Source organism: Polypterus senegalus, chromosome 6, assembly GCF_016835505.1.
Source record: "Polypterus senegalus isolate Bchr_013 chromosome 6, ASM1683550v1, whole genome shotgun sequence".
NCBI classification, from domain to species: Eukaryota; Metazoa; Chordata; class Cladistia; order Polypteriformes; family Polypteridae; genus Polypterus; species Polypterus senegalus.
Window position 1 is genome coordinate 130,411,072 of NC_053159.1, and position 23,839 is coordinate 130,434,910.

Genomic DNA, 23,839 nt, shown 5'->3' on the forward strand with positions numbered 1-23,839 from the left:
TACGGTCAGTTATATGTTGCTTTATCAAGAGTTAGAAGTTTTCCAGATGTTGTTGTCAAGGTTGTAAATGGTCCTGAACAAGGCAAACTGTTGCCAAACTCGGACAGAATATTTACAAGAAATGTTGTCTATAATGAAATTTTATGGAAACATTTCATGAGGTAAAAAAATAGAAACTTTTTCCTAAATATCTTCTTCAGATATTGCGTATTACAGATTGTCACAAAGTTTTACACTAAGGCAATATTAATTATACTTACTGTATTGTCATATACTTTTCTATTTTATTATTATTTTACTTTAGGCTTTTTGCAAAAATATTTTTGACAAAAAAAGTGAAGACAACAAACAGAATGAGGTCAAGGTCCCTTGCCATTTAATTAATATATAAATATACAGTACAGGCCAAAAGTTTGGACACACCTCCTCATTCAATGCGTTTTCTTTATTTTCATGACCATTTACAGCACTCCATCACTCTCCTTCTTGGTCAAATAGCCCTTACACAGCCTGGAGGTGTGTTTGGGGTCGTTGTCCTGTTGAAAAATAAATGATCGTCCACCTAACCTGACTTCTGCACAACACAACTGCTGGTCCCAACCCCATTGATAAAGCAAGAAATTCCACTAAATAACCCTGATAAAGCAGACCTGTGAAGTGAAAACCATTTCAGGTGACTACCTGTTGAAGCTCATCGAGAGAATGTCAAGAGTGTGCAAAGCAGTAATCAGAGCAAAGGGTGGCTATTTTGAAGAAACTAGAATATAAAACATGTTTTCAGTTATTTCGCCTTTTTTTAAGTACATAACTCCACATGTGTTCATTCATAATTTTGATGCCTTCAGTGAGAATCTACCAATGTAAATGGTCATGAAAATAAAGAAAACACATTGAATGAGGAGGTGTGTCCAAACTTTTGGCCTGTACTGTATGTATGTATATTTTATATATATATATATATATATATATATATATATATATATATATATATATATATATATATATATATATATATATATATATATATATATATATATATATATATATATATATATATATATATATATATATATATATATACACACACACACACACACACATTGATGCGTATTACAGCCTTCTTTCTACAGATGGTAGAGCAATCTGTTATGGCTAGTTTTAACTTGTAAAAGAAACAGAACAAGTTTTAAAGAACTCCTATTGAGTAAACTACTCATTAAACAATATTTAGTAGGTTTTTGTGGTGTTGCTTTTTTCCACAATGCTTAACATTCTGTCAGTCAGGAGAGGTAGGACTGAATACTACTACTGTACATGAATTGCAATAATATTAGTGTACACTTTTACTACTACTACTAACAACTCTTTTTGGGCATGGGACACTTTTTATTTCAAGCTGAAGTATAGTAAAAATGTTAATGACAAAATGGATGCTTCTTATAATGTGGGTATCATTAAAAATCTAACCAAAGTTCACATAAAAAGCACATCTAAACATTTACATTTTCAGCCTGATATAATCTTTTCTTTCTGAGTAAAAAAATTAATCTAGGCATTCCCAAAACTTCAAATTTGGGCATAAACTCTTAATGTGAATGATAGTACAGTTCTGATAAGTTCAAATGCAGTAAAGATAATAAAGAATAAAAAGAGAGAGACACACACAGAGACACACGTGAGAGTGCTGGCCGCATAAGGCCAAGAAGGCAGTTAGAGAATGCGCCGGACTAGTTTTTAAAGAGACAGATTTCAGCATTGTTTTAACCTTGTTGTGTTTAATGAAGAATTTTTTCTATTGGATTTTAACCTCCACTTCACTTCTGTTTACAGCGATCGGTTCGTAGCATGCATTTTTGCAATGTTACTTTTCTTGGTGGTTTAATAAATGATGGATTTTTCAAATGTTCGCTTTTTTCCCTGTGCTTAAAACTCATTAAAAAAAAAAAAAAAAAGTGTTTTTAGCAAGCGGTTCGTAGCGCTATAGCTATAGCTTGCAGTGTTAGTTTTCTCTTTTGTTCAAGATTTTCTCAGTGTTATTCAATGTTTTTACATTTAGTTTACTATTACGCTGTGCATTCTATGATATAATTAACTATATTTGTGCTTAAAAATCTTTAAAAAAATATATTTACAGTTCGTACGGTCCGGAATGGATTAATTGTATTTACATACAATCCTATGGGAGAAATTACTTCGGAAATACAAACCAGTATTACTGCGAGAGAAAATTAAAGGCACACAAACAGGGACGCATATTACAGCCACATACAAGGTCCCTTGCCATTTAATATAGACTGTTCCTACTAATGTTTATGCACTACTGTTCTAGTGTCCGTTATTGTCTAGTAAAATTAATGTCTAGTAAAACATAATAGGTATTTGGTCCATGGAGCTTCCCTTTCAGCAAGGGGGAAAAGGCTGGTGCTATTGGATCTAAGCACCTGTTAATAGTCATGCTTAAAGGCTTAGTGTCTATCCTGTGAACACCTGGCACAGCATACCTCTTTTTATATTTTTTTTATACCAACACCTTTTTCTTATGAAACATTTTAATATTAAAATTGTTTCAATTGATCAATAATGTCTGCTTTCCTCCTTACAGAGAGAAGAACCATTGTGTATACTGTAAACAGTATTGAACATACCATTCCTAGTTTCAATCTTGTTTTGAATTCTGAACTTTTACATTTAATCATACTTCTTTCAGTACTGACACAGAATACACCAGAAAAATTCTGGTGATAGATTTGCATATTTTCAAAATAATTTTCCAGAAAAATGAAAAGTTAAATCTAAACAGTCAAACAGCAACTTTATTACCACAACTAGTTGTTCTGGCTTCTGCTAACTATTAGAATCCAGTTAATTTGTTTTTGTCTGCTTCTATACTTCAGTCAACCGCAAGATGCTTTGGGTTAAGTCATTATCAACCACAGTTTTCGTAAATGAACAAATAATGAGAAGAGTGACTGTAGTATTGTGTTTGTACTTAAATTTTATCAGTGGAATAGGCTTGGCACTTTGATTAACATCATATCTTAGTTGTTATGATCATCTGTGCCATTAGCAACCCCAAAAACTTGAATTTATCTTATTTTGATAATAGCTGTTTAGGCACCTTTAAGTGTGTTATAAATGCTGTGCTAAAGAGAGGCGATATAAGAAAGATCCAGTCATCAAGAGGGGTTTTTATTTTTGTAGTAGTTAAACTTCAACAATAAAATGATTTAACTTTTCTATTCAGAATCAAGTCATTTTGTAATGTCTTACAGTTCCACATAGTGGGGGGGGCTGCTTAGATTATTGTTGTTTATAATATTATTACTAAATAGCTTTCTTATACAGTAAGCGGGAGGCCAAACCAAATTCTGCATCAGCTGTAAATTAGAAACTGCTCATAGGTTGGTTTGAATCCTTGGGAAGTTTTTTTTTTCTTTTTTTTTGGTGAAGTATAGCTACAGAATCAGTTGTGAGCAAAGAAGCAGACGTTTTCTGGTCGGGTTAAATTGCCTTTTTTTTTTTTTTTTTTTTTGTAATGTAAGTTCCTTTTCAAACATTGGTTGAGATGGTGGTGTAATGTAGGGTTTCCCAAACCTTTGGACGTCAAGTACCACCTGAGGTTAAGTGAGTTGTGTTGCGTACCACCCGCACCTTGTTGAAAGGGAGGGAGAGCTGTAAGGAGGAGAGTTACTCCCCGCCCCGAAATCTGAATAAAAGTTAAAGAATTGGAAGAAATTATGCATAAAATTAATGAAAAAATTTGTGCATGTACATAAATTGATAAATTCCGCCCCAAAACTAAATCCTGCCTTCAGCCTGTATGTGACGCACTTACTGAAGACAAAATGGTATCGGCTTTGTGCTTAGATCTAGTGACTACGATGCGATACAGTGGCAGTGCAAGTATTACAACAAACGCGAGCGGTTTCTGTGAGGCAGAGTTACCGAAGACTAAATAGTGTCGCTTTGTGCTTTCATCTAGTGACCAAAAGCTCAAACAGTGAAGAAGTAGAAGTTGACTTCTGCGAAACGGAATTATGGTAGCGTTAAATGAAATAAATAGTGATTCGAATAATAGGTTTTATTTATTCAGATGATGAAATTTCACACCACACTAAATTTGGGAATCCGTGTATTATTGTATTTAAACAGTTTCATTGGTTTTTGCTCACCACAGGCTTGTCCTAAAAGGTTTTGCACAGATAAATTAAATTTCAGGGAAATGGTTTGAATCCCAGAGCTGGCTTTTGTCTTTATGGATTTTGCATGTTCACTCCATGTCTTTGTGGGTTTGTCTATGGGTACTTTAGTTTTCCTCCCATATCCCAAAAATGTGTGTATTAACTTGATTGGAGACTGTAAATTGGTGGTGGGTCTGCTTCACACAATATGTATGATAGATGTTATTTTCCTAAATGTGTGATGTTCTAACTTAATTACAATCAGTTGCATTTTCCAAGTGTGTTTTCATTGTTGAAGGTTGTCCAAGACTTTCTGAAATCTTTTAATTACATTACTTCAATTATAATGTAAAGTTTACTCTGCATCTGAATCCTTCGTTTTGGAAAGAATAATGTCTTTGGACATATCATTGAGAGATTTCACTGATTTTATTTCATGTACATCATTCTTTTTAGATCTGTAGTAATTGTTTTCTAACCATTAACCAGCTCTCAGTTTACTTTCATTACTGCTTATGTCTTGTCATGAAGTTTCATGACTAATCATCCATGCAGAATAATATGAGAAGCTTTTTTAACTATGTAAATTGTGTTGGATGCTTTTTTGTATGTTGTTTTTGTGCAAAATTTGAGGTGTTTCTGGTCAAAATGCAACTTAAAGCATTTTTGTAATCTGTTTTATCTCTCCACTAGTGTTGTATTTGCAGTTTTTAAGATATTGTGTTCTTCCAACAGAAATGATTACTGAAATGTACTAAAATAGTGACTTCCTTAATTTCTGTTAGCATGACTGATGACATCAAATCAACCTCTTAACTATCATCCACAATAAATAATTTAATAATAACTTACACATTTTTTTAAATATTGGTTCATTTCAATGTATTCTTATTCAGCAGACTTCCACTTATTACCCATAAATTCTACAAGTAACTAATACATTGAGTACATAATCTTTTTTTTTTGTTGTTATTGCCCACTATTGAAGCTGTAAGATATACCACCAATTTAAAGTTATTACCAAAAAATATAGAAGGATTAACATTTACATAGATATTTTGTAACAAGGTTGTATGCAGTTTTTATTTCAATTAAGTCTTTATTATATTCTTCCCTCTTTGTTGTTTAATGGACAAATCACTAGACCTGCAGGTGTCAGTGTTGATTGCAGACTTGGTACTCATGGGCTGTTATCCTGTATTGCTCACCCCACCAACTTGTTAATCTTGATACATTTTTTTTCTCCATTGTTAACACTATGCAATTGATTTCCAATAATTCCCAAAGACAGTGTACCAAAAAAATCACTGTCGACTGATAATGCTGAAGATTACTAAGTAAAACAAAAAATTGTTAAAAAAAAAAAAAAGCTATATTTTCAAATATGAGGCAAGTTGTTCAAAGTGACTTTTATTGTAGCTTGAAGGCAACAATTTTGTTAAATTATAGAAATCGTTTGTAACACCATTGCAATAAAAAAGTTAACTTTTTAATGGCTTGTAAATTGCTTTTTAGTTGGAAATTGGTGGATCAGTAAATCCCATTGTTTATGTTCCAGACCAGTATGTCTTCAAATATTTGTATTATATATTTAATGTATGGAGAAAGTATTGTTTTCATGAAAAAATCAACTTTGGATTTTCAAGGGAAAAACATGATTTAATATCCATAAAACATTTTTTTTTTGGAAATGTGTGTGTTTCTTCCTGCGGCAGTGTGTGCAATAGATGTCCTCATCAACAATCCTCTGCACTCTTGACACAATTTGCTGTAGAGCTTTCTGATGAGCAGCTATGCAGCTGAAATACCATGGGGATAGGTTGCATACTGAGCACCATCTCACCAGATTTTTCACCTCTGCTTTGTAGGCAGATTCATCATTATTGGAAATTAGGCCAATCACTGTTTTGTCATCTGCAAATTTTATATTTAAGACATTGAAAGAAAGACTTTTGTAGACTTTTGAGTTCAAACCAAAGCTCAGGCTTTGAGCTTTTAAAATTTAACATCCTCAAATGCAGTAGTCGGAGTAACTAAACTCTAATTACAAAGAAGTACTGATTATACTATTTTGCTCTTATTAACTCATCAGGATGCCTGTCTGTGGCAGTCACTTAACTTTTTTATTTAAAAACATTTCCTACTTTGGGTTTTGAATCAAGGACTTAAAGTTGCAGAACTCTTTCCAAGACTGCTCCAGCTGCATGAGGTTAGAGGGGGTTTCTACTAGTTTTTGTGTAATTTTTACCATCTTAAGTACGATTATCATATTTGTATTCACTTTTGCATCTGTTTTGGTGAATTCAATTACTATTCAATTGAATTCCCACCAGGTGACTGCTGTGATTTTACTTTTTGACTGACGTTTATCAAAAGTTGCAACGTTGTTAATATTGAGTAGTAGATTAGAAAGATGGCACACACTGTTTGAATAAGTGTTAAGTCTGCCTAATAGGGTGCTATACTATGGTTTTTTTACGAGACCTGTAAAACATGTGATAGGTTTTGCTCAGCCACCTGTGTAGTGTAATGGACTTTTTGTTTTAAGAAGAGCCCTTAGGTAATCTAACCTACATGTCTTTACGATGTGGGAGAAAAAAATGTTTCCACAGCGAATTCTTCATAGGCAAAGCTTGATACAAGTATAATATGTAAAAATCCGATGCAACTTTCAAATCAATTAGCTAATTTGTACCTTCAGTTAATTCAAAATTAAATTTATTTACTTAGTGTTTCAACACATTCATTCAGCAGTACTCAATCCTTCAATACACAGGGCAACTAATGGTCTCTAATGACAGTATGTAATTTTGATAGTAATTTTGAAAACTCTAAATTTGTGCTCATCATTGAGTTCAATGACATGGTTTGATATTGATGCCTTTTCCACGTATCAGTCAAAAATTTTTTTGTGTTGATTATTGATTTTTATTGTTAGTTCCCAAAGCAAGAGGCTCACTGCAGTTTATTCTGAAACCACCTAATGTGCATGTGAGTGCATCCATTGGTAGCAGTCTGAAACATGAATCAGTTTATCGGAGTATGTGATTCGGTGGTGTGTACTGTCCTCTTTCCCAAGATGACATATAAATTTAGAAGAGTTTTAGAAGAGTGAAAAATTGAAGGGGGTCTGAATACTTTCCGTACCCACTGTATAAAAGTTATCGATTATAATGAAAAATCGTCAGGTTACATCGTAATGTCGGCATGAAAAAAAATGACCCCATCTCCAAGCATGTAAATAGTCAGGTAAAATACTTATGTAAGATTGTAAGAGTGCTTCCCCTTTGAAAAATCAACCGTCATTTTGTAAGCAATATTAATGACCAATTTGAGACTTGAAGAACATGCCTAAGTAGACTGTTTCTGCATGAAGTACGCACCCAAATGTTTAAAATTTGAAAGTAGTGGTAAAAATGTGCCCTGCACAGCACATTTTTTTTCTCCAGAAAATTGCATTTGTCCACGGACAACCGAAACCAGAAAAACATGCTTCTCCAACGGTCAATTTACCCGTGTCGGACGAGTCGGCCGTTGGATTTCCTCACCCCTGCTTCTGTAGCAAAAGCAAAATTCTGTTCCTTTCTTAATCTAACAGTAGACAGTAACCTTAACCTCTTCACACATACTTGGTATTATTCTCCCTTGATTTTGGCTACGTATTTTTGAAGAATTAGCTGCCCTTTGGACTCATTGGTTGCATTTTCAGTCACTATTTTTCTTTAAATTGTATATCAACAGATTATGTAGTTTGGATAGGGGTGGGTAAACTTTTGCACGGTACTCTGTAGTTGGACAATTTAAAGTCACTGTTTGAACTGTGATTTCACAAGATTATTTGTCCTTTTTCGTGTAGGTGGAATTTGTCTTTGTGGAATATGAGACATTCTTTAGTCAACACACAGGTTAAGCATCCTTCCCGAAATGCCTGGCCAGAAGTATTTCAGATATTTTCAGGTGTTTGGATATTTTGCATATTTGCATCATCCTAAAACGCATTGGAGCATTTCTGATTTTGAAATTTCAGATTAGGGATGTTCAAACTGTATTTACTTTGACAGAGAAACAGATTAATTCTGTATTTAAGAGTTACTTTTTCCAGCTTCGTCTTTAGTAAGATCAAGCCTTTTCTGTCTTCTAGGGATCATGAGAAATCTACTCATACTTGTATCTTTTCTCGCCTTGATTACTGCAACTCGATGTATTCTGGGATTAGCAAATCCATTATATGCAGGTTACAGTTGGTCCAGAATGCTGCCGCTTGCTTCCTGGTTGGGGCAAGAAAGTATGATTCTGTTTCTCTAATATTAGCTACTTTACACTGGCTGCCTGTCAGTTTTTGAACAGATTTTAAAATCTTGTTGCTAGTTTTTAAATCTTTACGTGGGCTTGCTCCTGCCTATTTATCTGAATTGTGTGCTTTATACCAGCCATCTAGAGTGCTTAGATCTTCTGGTCAGTTGTCTCTTGTTGTCCCTCATACCAAGGAACAGGGCTTTTGCAGCTGCTGCTCCTTGCCTCTAGAACTCTTTACCTCATTACATAAAGGAGTCGTCTACAATTGAACTGTTCAAAACAAGATTAAAGACTCATTTCTATTCACTTGCATTTTGTGACCTTCAATAATTCTAATGGTTTCCTCATTTTGATTATGTAATCTTGCTTCTATTTATTATTTTATTTATGTTCATTTATTTTAATTCTGTTTATGTTATTTATGTTAATTGTATGTTTTTTCTTCTTTTATTGTAAAGCACTTTGGGCACAGCATTCCTATGTTGTTTTAAATGTGCTATATAAATAAATTGACATTGACATATTGCCTTCATTTGCTCTTTACATTTGTAGCTTCTTCCTTGGTGCTTTTTTGAAAACAGTTTTTCTTTTTCTTTTTAGTCAAGCATGAGTGGCATAAAGCAAGTTAGTGGTAGTGATTCTGAACTCTCTGATGTTATGCTAGTGATGCACACAGCTACTGTCAGACCCTCTTCCCTGTGAGATAAAAGGTTAATTACATGCCTTTTACAGAGGTTATCTGTTAGGCAACACTCCTTTATTAAGATGTAATAATTAGTAGTATATTGTAATGTAGTAATTTCACTATTTTTTTTCGTTACAGATGCACTTCATGAAAAGAAGAAGTTATTTAAGAAGGTGCCAAAGGGAACTTCTGAATATCAGGCATCTTGGATTCTTGAAGAGGATGAAGAGGGGGAAGAAGAGTCTGGGGAAGATGAAAGTAGTGAGGCAGATGAACAGATGCAATATGAAGATATTTTGGAGGAGGTCGACTCCCAGGTAGAAATGAATCCATTCTAATAAATTCCATAGTGTATTTATTAAAAAAAAAAAAAAACTTTTTTCACACATTTGTAAAGTGGGGAGTAGCCTGGTGGTGTAGTGGTTAGCAAAGTTGTTACTCTGCTTCCTGCCAGGGTATCCTAGTTATCTTCCACAAATCCTTAAAGTATGGCTATTTAGACAACCCTAGATTGGTGCCATATGAGTGAATGTTGGTTTGCTTGTTTATGTGCTGTGAAGAACTTGAGCTCGCTCTTACTTTGTGCTCAGTGCCGGTAGGATATGGATGGGCAAATGGAGCTGGGAAGTTTGTATTCAGATCTGATTTAAGATTGCCACCCAGGCATTCGGCTTTATGTACAAATTATGCTGCTTGATTGACATACTTTAAAACTTGATGGTGATGGTAGCCTTTCTTCAGTGTTTGTGGGATACGTTCCATGGCAGTTAGCCTGATACTTGGCTGCTGTCTGCACAATTGTTTAAGATGCGTACGTGAGGTGTGCTGGCATCTGTTTGTCTTGGTCTGGGCAGCACTGTGCCGGAATGCAAAACTAGTGTGCTCTGAACAATAGCGTTTAGAATATAGTCCCAGAAGGCAGGGAGAGCGTATATTCCTGTCAATTGTCGTAGCTTCCTGAATATTGTTTCTATAACAGCTAATGTGTGTGCTTTTGTTGTTTTAGGAGGGGAGGGATTCCAGAGATTGATTTTTCTTTGTGACTGCACTTTACCATTTTTAAAAAATGAATTACAAATGTATAGTGAGAATCTCTTGGGCTGGCACAACAGTCTGTTTAGAAAAATTAGAAAGTGTAATACTAATTACACCCTTAACATTTGCTATGGTGTGTGTTATGTATTTGCAAGCCCCGTACCTCACTAGAGTCATTCCATAATATGTTATGAACTTGCCTTGTTCAAACTTTGCTATCTTCCGGAGCATGGGCAGGAAACCGTCAGCAGTGATGTTTATCTGTGGGCAGAGGAGTCTTTGTGTTGAGGATCAAGGTGCTATTGTTCTCTAAGGACCACACTAAGTCTCTGAACATAGTCTTCCTTGGCACGTGCATCCATTTCCTGGCTGATCTAGACAAAATATTCTTTTAGATGATGTTGCTGTCGAATCAAAAAGCTTATATTGTCTACATGTGCAGTGGGAATAAGAAAATAAATAAATAAGTAAAGTCTTGGTATAAAAAATTATTGATTTGGTTTTAAAGGACCATTTATGATTGTGTTCATAAATCTGCGTAAAGTATTTTATAGTTACTATGAGGTTCATAGGATTAGGACTTGGCACCATTATTGTTATAGTAAGAGTAACAAGTAACATTTACCACAATTTTAAAATTTCATTTGATGAATAGGTTTTATTTACTTAATGCTTAACTTGAAATAGTTAACAATATATTCTATTGTCAAGTAACAGAACTTTAATTTTGTTGGAGTTGGACTCTGAATTAAAATGAGAAAAATGTGTTCTGCACATGACTTTGCCTTCATAAAGCTATTATTTTGCAGGTAAAATATTGCAGGCCAGTTACTTCTGGTGTTCTCCCTCCCCAGTTGTACAACAGCTTTGACATACAGATACAGTACATGCTGTGTGTGGATATTTGTATAGCAGTTTTTCTCAAAATCAATAAAAGCTTCTAAAATTTTACAGAGTTATTAACTGTAAAGTTTCATTTGGATTGAGTTTTTCAGTTATCATGTTGATTAACTTGCATACCCACATAGCACTCTGAAATTAGTCAAATTATTTTCAGGGATGCCTAAAACAAGTACACTGCTATATACTAAAGGCAAAATTTTACCCAGTCACAATATTTTTTTTTATGAGTTATTTACTGTGTATTCATATGTATGTTTGTGCATGCATGGTGTATATATAGAGGAAAAGTATAACATCTTATTTAATGCAAAATTAAGGAATAAGATTCTCCTGTCAGGGATTACTAATTCACAGGCAACAATTCCATGGTAGTCTTTTGCTCTGTCAAATATTGATTACTGTGTCTATTGACAAAGAAACATTATTTGACTAAAACTGCTTGAAATGACCACAATGTTCAGGTGAGTGCTCTTTGTTTGGTACAGTTGAAAGTGTTGTACTGTAGACCCACTCAGCCAGTCTGTTGATCTCATCCTGTAGAATTAACTGATCATTTTTTTACTGCTTGCATAGTATAGTTCTACGTAAACCTAGATGGTGTTCTTTTTATTAGATCTTTTCTATATGGTGTTACGTGTGAAATATGAAGAGTGTGCATTCTTTCTCCAAATAGAATAACTAAGTATTTAGCTGTTTATTTCATTGCTAAATTCATTCATTACAACAAGTCACATTTAAGCACATAGATTTGTTTATTTGCTTCTTTGCTATTTCTATTGCTGAGGGATTATTTGTTTAAATACTGTTTGACTGTTTGTGTAAAACAACCGTGCATATGAGATGAAGTGGTGATTTATTACTGTAAGGTAATGACAGAAACCTGCCTCTGTGTGTGTGTGTGTACTAAACTGTGTGTTAAACTTTCTGTAGGCATTTTACTATGTTCAAGAAAGCAGACTTTAAGTGAAGTGTCACAGGACAGATTTTATGATCTCTGGCTATATTTAAAATGAAATACCAGGTTTACGTGTTAATCTGTTTCCTAATTCATCAAGTATAAATATGTAATTTCTAAATCTAATAGAGGAAGTTGTTTATGTAAGGTCTTACAACACAGGTCTGAGTTTGGAACCCTTGTTTTTAATCCACTGTAGGGGTCAGTGCTGCAAAATAAGAAGGACCCATAAGAAAGAATGCAAGCTAAAATACATAATCACCTAATGATTGAAGGCTTGGCTTGAACCAAAAGAAGCAGCACTGCAGTGTGTGATTTTTGAAAAGGATTTGATTTATCTAAAATGCTGAGTGAAGGCAAAGTTTTATTTTGCTGTCTAAATTTCTGGTATTTCTGTGCAATTCACTACAGTACTGTGCAGTTCTATAATTGAAATGTTACTTAAACCTTTTAAAATCTTCCCTTTGAAGGAAGGTAATTTATCTGAAGAAGAAGAAGAGGAGGAAGAGGAAGAAGAAGATGAGGCAGAAGAAGTTAGCGCTGCAACAGACAACTGCCGGGTTAAACTGTATGATGAAAAAATTGATGAGCAAGAGGAACAAGAGATGCTGGAGCGGTACAAACAGGCTCGGGCTGATGAAATGTTCCCTGATGAAGTTGACACGCCCATGGATACACCTGCTAGAATCCGGTGTGTAACTGGAATATCACTCGCCTTTTATCCTTACAAAGCTGAGCATATAATGCCTTTTCTTTTTAACAAACACCTTCAGCTTTTTTGTCTTGATCAAAAATGGTGTTACTTATATAAGTACATATTTCATCCTTTGATAGTTCCAGAATACCTTTACACTTTTTTAATAATCAATCTTCATTATGCAGACTATAATCCTATTTTTTACCCTTGAGTGCTAGTATAGGCATCTTTAAGACTCCTACTAGTTAGGTCAGTAGAACATCAAAATGATTAGTATAGTTTGGGGAAACAAGCAAGTTATCTCTCATGCACTTTATATTTCATTAGGTGATACATCAAGTAAAAAAAAGTTATCTTTTATTTCAAATGACAGATGTGTTTCCTAAATGATGAGCAATAAATGAAATGTGTAAACCAGATTTAAGAGGTAACTGCTGAAGTAATTTTTGAGATAAAGAAAATCTACAAAAAATGAAGAATACCCCTTGACTGGTGAACTTTTTTTTATTGGGGCTTGTTAAGAATGGACTGACTTTATAAAATGGAGAGCCATCTCCATATTGTATTTGACCAGTGAAGATTTTTTATAATGGTCTGCATCCATGTATTTTTTTCTACTGTAGGTTTCAGCGTTATAGGGGTCTCAAGAGCTTCCGAACATCCCCCTGGGACCCCAAGGAGAACCTGCCCCCAGAATATAGTCGCATCTATCAGTTTCAGAACTTTGAACGAACCCGCAAGCGTGCCTTTGCTTTTGCTGAAGAAGAACCCGAGGGAGCAATGGTGAATGAAACAATAACTTGATTCACATTTATGCATTTTAATATTTTATTTCCTTTTGCTGTGTGTGCATGTTTAAATGAGAGAACTATTCTAGTCAAAACTAAAAATGCACTTCTTTGGATATAATTTCACTCTTTTACATAGTTTTGTTCTTTCATTTATGTTTCTTTTTATGCATTTTAACCATTTTTTTTTTTATTTTGTTCTTTTCAAATACCATCATATAAAGATGAAAGTGTAATATAAGTTATAAAAGATGAAAAGAAGGATCACACTTGCTTCACCTACATATGGATATCTTAGCACTGTTTCTTGACCCAATAAAAACAAAATGTACTCGCTATTTCAAGTAATGCTAAATTAATAAAGCACAGTTAAACCAGTAGTAGCTAAAAGTAGGAAGTATATTTTGAAAGTTTTTCTTAAGGATGCTTTCTTTAAGGATACAGGTGATGATGATGAGTCTCTTCGAGTCTAGGTGCATCACTCCTTAAAAGTTTTTTCAGTCTGTTCTTGTTTCATATCTTTCCAATTTTAGTGGGAGTGCAGATTTCCTGTCTAGGTGCTGGTGAAGATTATCTATCTCTCTCTCTCTCTCTCTCTCTCTCTCTCTCTCTCTCTCTCTCTCTCTCTCTATGCAGCAGACATTCCAAAAGTTAAGGGCCTGTCCCAACATAGGGTTAACAATGACGCAAATCATTGATAATCTTAAAACTACTGATCATGTTTATATTGCAAAGTTATTTTATTTTCCCAGGCTGTTGCCCATGCTATTTTTTTATTTCCTTCAGGCTGATGAACAAAGTTGTTACTTTTGGAAATTCTAAAAAGAATAAAGTAAAAGAACACTTTGCTCAAATCAGTAAAGATTCAGAGGTTAGTCAATGCCTGGCACTTTGCACTAGGTCCCACCATGAAAGCATGAAAGATTTCATTAGAACAATTGTGACAAAATTAAGCCATTCAGTCCACCACCACCAACAACAACAACATTCATCCTGTTCACCTAGATTCCCCAAAATAACATCAAGTCAAGATTTGAAGGTCTCTAAAGTCCTTCTCTCCACTTCACTGCTTAGTAATGTATTTCATGTGTCCATGGTTCTTTGTGTGAAGAAAAACTTACTCATATTTAATTCATAATCTCCCCTTTGGTTTCCATCTCTGTTCCTGTGTTCTTGCTGAAGATTTTATTTTAAAGTAAAAGCTGGGTTCCCTTCAAAAATTTTAAACACTTATTCTAGGACTTCTTAATGTCTTAGAAGTTCACATCGTCATTCAAAACATTGATGCACAATACCATTGCCTGGGTTAGGGGTGGTTGGAAAGATGTTGGTGCATTATGAATAAATTGTTACTCCATGTACTGTGGAAAGCATCTACACTGGACATGGAGGTGCATGATGCATTGGCATTGTAGCTCAGGACATACAAGTTTTGTTCTCCCACAGATTGCTGCAACTAAGCACATGTAGCAGTATTCAGTAATGTTATTACAATGATTTAAAGGGGATTCGTTTCGAGTTCATTTAAAATTGCTGCAAGTTATAAAGCTATATTGGCACGAAACTATAATTAGATCTGCCTCATCATAAAATGGGTTTGAGTAAATGTCTATCAAACAGGAATCTAGAAATTACGAATTACTCTTATTCCCTCAAACCTGGTGCCCTTGGTTATTTTTTTACCGTGCTCTGAACAAAAAAAGTGACTTGTCATGCGTTATAGGAAAAAAAAAAAAAAACATACTTTGTAGTGTTTCATCGTGGCGTGACTATAGCACATATTTAGCTTTTTCTGTCATGTATGCAAACATGCAGCAAATAGCTTATTGTTGATTGGTATTGCAAGGTATTGTATGGCGTTAATGCAGGAAGACAATCCGTCTGGCTTTAAATAAAAAACAAAAAGGTAAAGGATTGCTTTGCTATACAGTGCAATCAGTCTATGTCAGATTTATTATCTAGTGTACACAGCACGTATACAGCCTATGGTAGTACTCTCTATAGTCAGCACCTTGATCCCAATTAATTATAATGTTTATACAATGAGCTGGGGGCATCCTCTTGGAGGTCAGTGCGTGTGTATGTTAGGGAGGAGGGTCATCTTGAAGCTCAAGCACCACTGGTACTGGCCCACTTCAAGCACTGCCTGCAAGACTAAACAAGCAACACCACACTGCCACTTTTCTTGTTCAGCACCTGAATCTCATTGAATAGGTTATGTAAAATACGATCAACGCGACAAGAATATACTGCAGCAGCCCCACAACTCATCTCAGTATAAGCAGGTTAGGAAAATGGATTGTGAATGAAAAATATTGTAATGTTGCTGACACGTAGCATTAGCCTGTGGGGTTAGTCACTTACTGTATGAGCTGACATTCTATCACACAAATGACCAGTTTCAGGAGACCACTTAAAAGGGGCAAACCTGTTGTAGTAGCAGAAGAATTCTTACTTGTGGGGCCACAATGTGTAATTATTTTAAGGATAGTAAGCTACCTAAAACAATAATGCAATGAGCAGGGAAACCACAGACACTCAGAGTCTGCAGAAACCGCAGCAGCTTGGTGCTACAAATGTACCTGCATTCTTTGCATTCAAACTGTGTACTTGATGCACTGATCAGGCCACCTTCTCTCAGCTAAAGTGCACTCCTGTTAAACTCTGGAATCTCACTTGCTTCCTGCCATGAATGTTGTGTGTCACAAGAAAGCTGTCAGGCACTGCTAGAAAGAAAAAAATAAATAAAACACTAAAGTGACACTTACAGTTTGAGCTTTGAGGAAATATCTGCAAATGTTTTGGAGCCAATAATGATGTGTCCAGTTAATCAGTGATGGACAATATCATCGATCATTGGCTCAACCTTGCATTGATAATTTCACCTCTTAATCTTTGCTTGCTTGAACTGAAAATGTTCAGCCACTTCAAACTCTCCTCGTAGCTCATACTTCTCAGTTCCAGAATCAATCTAGTTGCTCTCCTCTAACTTTTTCTAGCATTGAAATGTCATTTTAAGTGTGCTTGCTTATAAAGTGCAAAGCACCTATTGCAATTGTCATGTCTGTCTTTCTGTCAGTGTCTTTGTCTACAGAAACACCGTAGCCCCTCGTCGACTTAGTTTGTTGAAAATCTGGTACACTTATTCTTCAAGGAAATTTGTAGAGACAGTTGAGATTTTGTAGAGACTATCTTGAACAGATCAAACTGTACACAGTTTTAACATTTCAAAATCTTCCAGTGAAACGCAGTTGGTTAATTTGCAAACGCATCTGTTTTAAAACGAAGAAACGTCCAGTGTGACTTCAACTACGAATGATTTTGCTGTTTCAATTTTACCTTGACAGCGGTTACACCAACTTGTATATTTTGCATTTTTTAACCTCCAATAGCCGCTCGTGATGGCATACAGATTTTCAGTATAAGTTCTTGAAACCCCACTAGACAGCATGCATGGGTAGAAACTCACTGTCGCTGGTTGTTTTTGCAAGTCCAGTAAGTTGTGCATGGAGACCTCTTTATCTCCAAGTTATTTTTGCTTTATGAAGTCTTCCCAGCAGATAATTGCAAGCAGATGATAACTAGTGCATCAGCATTTCACACCTCCCAATGCTTATTATCACAAGTAAGTTAAATGATCTTACCAGCGATAGAAATATTAAATGCAAGAAAGGAAAGCAAAAAGTTATCTAGATATGAATGAAGTACTCCGTGTTGTGTAAGCTGTTGTGCACAGAGCAAATAACCATTTACTCAGCATTTACCTTAAACTAAACCAACCTCACAGCTCCATTATCTGCAGATTATAATGATTCACTATTTCACTGTCAGTATAATTTACTATTCGTTCTGATAAATAACTGAAGAATATCAAAATGTCCAAGTTTTAAAAGGCAGCCCATTTAATAAAACATTACTCCATTGAAACAACCAGCCTCACAATATACTTAGAACTGTACATACAAAACTCCAAAGGACATCCAACTCCTCATCATCTCCCTCAATGTAATATATATAATAATAGTGCGGTTAAAAATTCTGATGGGGAAAACTTGATTAATAATTTGTATTAAATTTGAATAGCATCGTGAGGACAACAAAGAAGCAAACAAATCCTAGAGTTCTCCCATTTACTTGTTTCAACATTAACCACTGCAAACAATCATTTGTTTTTATTTGTGAATTTATTTTTCACTGTGTCCTGATCCCTTTCAGAGTTAAAACAAGCATTAAAAAAAATGATAATCATCTTTGTGTGGGCATTCATGTTACACATGTGTCCCGGTTTGGGAGTTTGAAAATCTGGTCACCCTATAATTTACCGTCATTTGCCATATTTACCTGATGTCCATTAAGGTCAGTTACTGTAATAAAGTTTGCCTTTTACTTATGGTATTCCCTAACATTTGTCATAACTGAATATGTTTGTAAGTTAAATTTAATGAAAATTGTAACAGCCAGACATGCTCAAACCAAGAAAGAATTAATTATCAAAGTTTTTCAGTTTATTTGTTATGTTAATTGCCAATTGCAAACTGTTATTGTGCATGATTATGGGCTGTTTGTATATGAATGAGAGTAGTACCTATGATGGACCACTAGTGAGAGAGCCCCTGAAATGGATTGAGAAGGTTCTAGAACAGACCTAATGAACTTGATCCATTTGAGGTCTGCAGAGCCTGCACAGTCTTTGAACACACCTGAATTTTATGTTGTGCATACATTTTCCAATCTGTTTTATAATAATTGGACCAAAACTATTCACAGTACTCCAAGTGAGGCCTCACTTGTGCATTTTATAACCTGAGCATAACCTCCCTTTACTTCTACTCAACCCAAAGTGATATGTAACTTAATAACTTTTTAACCTTCTTGATTGCTTTTGTATGCCTTCTTGTTGAAGTTAATTTGTGTCTGCTATGTCTCTTATGTTCTTCTCGTAAGGATAATTTTCAAGTTTTAACCTCCCATTGTGTTTTAAATCAAACATTCTATTTCTACATGTAATACCTTACTTAGGGTAAATGTCATTTGCAGATGCATTTAACTATAATATTTATTTATACATTTTTAGTGTGAAAATTCCCTGTTAAATCCAATTAGCTTTGGGTGTTAGGAATTTAGGTTTTTGTAAGAAATTTTGAACTTGATAAATGAATTTGACTTTTTTCAGCAACAACCTTGGCTCAGTTTCAGCAATGTCTCATCTTCTGAATTTTCAATTAAATTTTGCACTGTTGGACTCTGACTCGATACATTTCCCATCTAAACACTGTGCCTCCTATTTCTTTTTATTTGATCAATAACTTTTTTCATATTTTACTTTATCAAAAGCCTTCTGAAATAGAGATGAGCAGTATCAACAATCAATATTATAATGTGTTCTCGTTGTATTCCACCAAATTAGTGAAGCACAACCATCCTCGTCTGAACCCATGATGACTATTTGCTGATTGATGCACCTTTTCTGAGAAGGGTGTCCCTGCAAAACACTGACCCAAGTGGGCGGATTTTAAGTACTGGAAGCGTATTACAGTGGGCGGTTTCACAGCGTTGTTCTGATTGGCTAAAACAAACACTGGGTGGATTTCAAGTGGAGTAGACGGGTTCCATTGGAGTTTCTGATTGGCTAAAACGACAACTGGGTGGATTTCAAGTTAAGTATCTGATTGGCTGTGTGACGGGACTTCTTATCATACCGAAAAAAGAATCTTCGTCTGGATGCGTGCAGAAACATTGGTGGCGGATCAGATGTAGTGCATGACCACTTAATTAGGTGCACCTTGCTAGAAGCGGGTTGGACCCCGTTTTACTGTATACAACAACACTGCAAGTCCCCACCTCAGTTGAATTAAACATTGAACTCACACAGCACAGGACTTGGCATGAAAAACAATGTATAAACCTCAACCAAGGCAGGTAAAAGTTAGTAAAATTGACAATCATGTAAAAGATAAAAATATAAAGTGCTTAAAAGTGTAAGGTGTAATGAGTGCCAAATTACAGCAGCCAGTACATGTATTATGAACAAGTTTTATGAGTATGGATATTAAAGATGTTCAAAGTTATTATTGAACAACTGGAATTATTTTTGAAAGAAGCTGTTCGGCAGTCTGTTAGTGCGTATTTTGATCGACGTTACGTTTTCCTGAGGGCAGAGGTTCGAACTGTTGATGACCGGGATGAGACGTGTCCTTGATGATGATCTTTGTTCTGCTATGCTACCGGGTGTTGGCAATGTCCTCAAGTGAGGGAGCCATTTGTTTTAAAAGCTGGTGGTAGATTTGTGGAATATCTACACATGAATAATCGTATAAAAGGTAAAGTGCATGAGCATTGCATAGAGACAGAATATTATATAGGAGCTAAATACACATTAATTTGAATATTGTAGCAGAATATAAATCTATATATATATATATATATTGGACAAAAGAAATATTGGTATTGTACAGTCATGTTACTGTGCTAAGGGGATGGGGAGGTAGACGGAATGTTTACAACACAGTGACGAGAATAAATGTAATGTGCAGCGTATCTGACATTGACGTCCGGAAGAATGGTAGGTCGATTTAAAAAAAGCGTGCTCCGCAGGAGATCGCGTGTGGATGTGTGTGGTTATAAATTGGAACTGTACCGTTTAATGCAGAGCAAAGCGGGCACATTACACATCCCAGCTCATCGCATTTTAAATATTGAAAGTTAGTGGCAGAACCAAGCCGTTACAGTTGTATTTTGCAGGTTGCGTTCCAGTTTCCGTGTTTTTTGTCACCGAAAAAAAGGTTTAACGATGATTGGATGCTTGAAACCAGCCCATACTACTTGGGGAACGCCCATGTTGTTCTGCAGAGACTAGTATTTGCCTGTTCTTGACATGTGATGCTCGATCTTTTCCTTAATAATTGATTACATTAATTTACTTGTGATGCATATTAAGCTTAATGAAATAAAGTAACTTAGAACAGCCAGGTTGTCCTTTTTATACAATTGTATAATATATGCTAGTTTATGGTCTTTTTGGGATTTCCCCAGTGTGCAAAGATTTGCAATACATATACATCAATGGTTTATATATGTACTCACTTGCCTCCTTTTTTATTTCATCCTATCTAAGCATGTGAAACAGGAGTGAAATTAAGCCTAGAACATGTGAACCTATTAAAGATAGACAGATCTTCCTTTCAGAAATGAATGAGTATATTATGAATAATTTTAAAATGATTTATCTTTACAAATCTGTAAAGTTGGACAAAAACATTTGCATTGTGTTTTACATGAATGTGCTTTGTTGCTGCTGCTTTGCTGACTTTTACACAGATCTGTGTAAAGTCGGCATTTGTTTGTTAGAATTAGATTATTACAGAGCAAGAGGTTAGGAGCACACACTGATACAGCACATTGCTGCACCCACCATACGATGAACCAACTCCGGATCCCAGATTAGGACCGGAGTGCAGCCATGCAACGGGTGACACCTCAGCACCACACTAGTTCAGATCGAATGGAACAGTGTGAGTTTTTTTTCAGATGTAAAATAATTTAAGAATGTTTTATTATCAGTTTCTTGAACTGAAATGGAAGAGTAAATGCTTTATTAATCTTATTGGGCCAAGTGAAAGGTGCCTGATACCTCATATTTCTACTGGAGTCTCCCAAGTGCCTCCTTGCATCTTTAGTATGATATGTGTACTCGGTATCCACATTAAGTGTGCCTATCTAATACTGATTAGGATCCCCTTTTTCCCCAGGAATGCCCAAAGTCTTTAAAGCCTTGGTTTCAGTCAGGTGCTAGAATAATTTCTTAGGCTGTTGGTCCATGTTAAAATAATAACATTACACAGTTCCTTTATATTTTTAGCCACAGATTGATGCTGGCAGCTTTCCAGTTCCATCTCACCCCAAAAATGAGATTTGATTGCTGTGTATGCTATCAGAGAAAACTGAAGTCACTGTCATGTTTGTGAAGACAGTTTGAGATGATGAATGCTTTTATTCATTTGAAAAAGGTTGACTGTAGCCACAAATGGACATACATAATTACAAAGAAAGTTATTTGTGCTGTGACATTCAAACAGGTTTTAGTTGACACTAGAGGCTTAATGTATGCAAATATTCTCAACACTTAAACACTACATTACAAGCTTGTACTACTGATGCAAGGCAGAATAGATCCACGGATACGTGTATTTTATGGTAAATTTACAGCAGAAATCAAGTTTTGGCAGAGCAGGCAACATTTTTCCAGTCTTAAATCACACGGTTGTAATTAAGCTGTGTCCACTGTGTCTTCCTAGCTGACATGAGTGAGACCAGTTATGGTACATCACTCCCTGTACACTTTAGTCACTATAGAACTTTAAAATCCCAGGAGGGCATCTAAAGCTGGAACCACCATTTCTGGGATCAACAGTCATCCTATACTCAGTCTCTTAAGTCACGTGTCTTATACATTGTAATTTTTGGAATAACAAATACTTCTAAAGTGCTTTAAATGTGAACGTCATATTACAGTACTCTTCTGAATGCAGAATATAAAAGAACAGCACATTAAGCAATGAGATCATCTTATGGTGATTTAATGATGTTGAAACTGGTTGCTCCAAAAAACTTTACAACCATTATTATGTATTGTTATTAAAATCTGTAAAAGTTGAATACAGGACTGTCATTTTTTGAATCAAATTTAATTTAGGTGTGCTTAGTGTTTTTTCTATGTTGTGTTTAAACTATCTTTCCACCTTTATTTCTTTCAATCATGGAAGTTTTCCTGGATTGCTGTTCATCAGGTTTAAGTTGTATTGCATATTGTATATGCATTTCCTATTGCCTGTTTTACTGTGCCTTGAAGCTTGTTTTTGGAATAACCCTTAAATATTGTGTGAAACATAATAAGTGACCTGGAATTCTCTTGTCACTAGGTTGGCTGGTATGTTACAATTCATGTGAAGGACGTTCCTAGCACAGTTATAGAAAGTTTCCATGAAGGGCAACCACTGGTTCTTGTGTCTCTTTTGCCACATGAACAAAAGGTAAGGACATCCTTTATTTATCTGACCAGTTAGTTTGTTTATTTCCCATCCCTAATACCAGTTAATTTTCATATTGTACACAATTATTAAATTGAATATGTTTAATCTAGAGTGCTAAAATGTAGTTTAAAAGTGTTGTAATGATTTAGATAAATGGAAATGGTAAAAATAAAGCACACTGAACATAATTTCATCATTTATCAGAGCTTTTGGGTTTCTTAGTTTATGAAACAAGAGTATATTGTTTGTAGTTGGATTTGAGGTATGCAGTCTGTGTTGAGTGCTTATTCTGAACAAGGTATGAATGTTCAGTAAAGAACACTTAATTAGTGGCTTGCATTAAAAATAAGATTGCTTAGGTGGTTTGCTTGTCATTCATCTAGGCTTAATTCACTTGGTGGTGTTTTACATACTCTTTTTCAGATGTCTGTACTTCACATGCTTGTTCGCAGACATCCTGGGAACTCTGAACCAATTAAATCCAAAGAGGAACTTATCTTCCACTGTGGATTCCGTCGCTTTCGTGCTTCTCCAGTCTACTCCCAGCATACTTCAGGTATTGAATGTTTTTAAGTGGTTCGGCTATATTCTTGGAAGTATGCATTTCTCCCTAGTACTTCAAAACTTTAGATACTTTAGTTGTTATCCTGTAAATCTGGACACACGCACATTTTTAACCTTAATTTTGCTTATGTTCTCAGGTGACAAGCACAAGATGGAGCGCTTTCTACGATGTGACATGCCTGTAGTGGCCTCTGTTTATGCTCCGGTCACCTTCCCTACAGCAGGAGTTCTTGTTTTCAAACAGAGAGCAAATGGTGAGACCTATATAGTGTAGTGATATGCACTTTATTTGTGACAGATTTAAAAGTAGGTTGCAGTTTCAATTTTTTCAGTCTTTGACTCCTAATTTATATATGAAATGAACTACAGACTTCAATCCCATTTGTGTCGCTCCCTCCCTACACGGGTTTAGTGCCTTAATGAATTTAGTAGTGTTTCATTTTATACAACAAATCTATTGAGACAGTGCAGAATTGCCATTCAACCAGGAAATTAAATGTGAATAAACCATGTGGAATAAGCTTCCATGTGGATTTCAAAGTTTCAGTTTGACATTTATGGCAAATATCCGACCTTTTGAAAGAGTTAAGTTTTAGAGATGGCAAAAAAGGAAAAATAAAAAACAAAATATTACAAAGAAGATCTGAATTAGCACTTTAGGCGTGACCCCAAGAACACTTTTTTCACATTGTCAGAAGTAAGTAAA

General features: G+C 35.1%; 1 protein-coding gene across 1 annotated transcript in view; it reads left to right on the forward strand.

The window, feature by feature from the left end:
* Window positions 1-23,839, forward strand: part of tsr1 (TSR1 ribosome maturation factor) — a 62,067-nt gene that overhangs the window by 29,826 nt on the left and 8,402 nt on the right. The window contains exons 7-12 of the mRNA XM_039757200.1: window positions 9,301-9,479; window positions 12,526-12,746; window positions 13,376-13,535; window positions 22,459-22,569; window positions 22,993-23,125; window positions 23,271-23,387. Of these exons, the coding sequence (XP_039613134.1) occupies window positions 9,301-9,479; window positions 12,526-12,746; window positions 13,376-13,535; window positions 22,459-22,569; window positions 22,993-23,125; window positions 23,271-23,387 (921 nt within the window). The remainder of the gene's footprint in view (window positions 1-9,300; window positions 9,480-12,525; window positions 12,747-13,375; window positions 13,536-22,458; window positions 22,570-22,992; window positions 23,126-23,270; window positions 23,388-23,839) is intronic.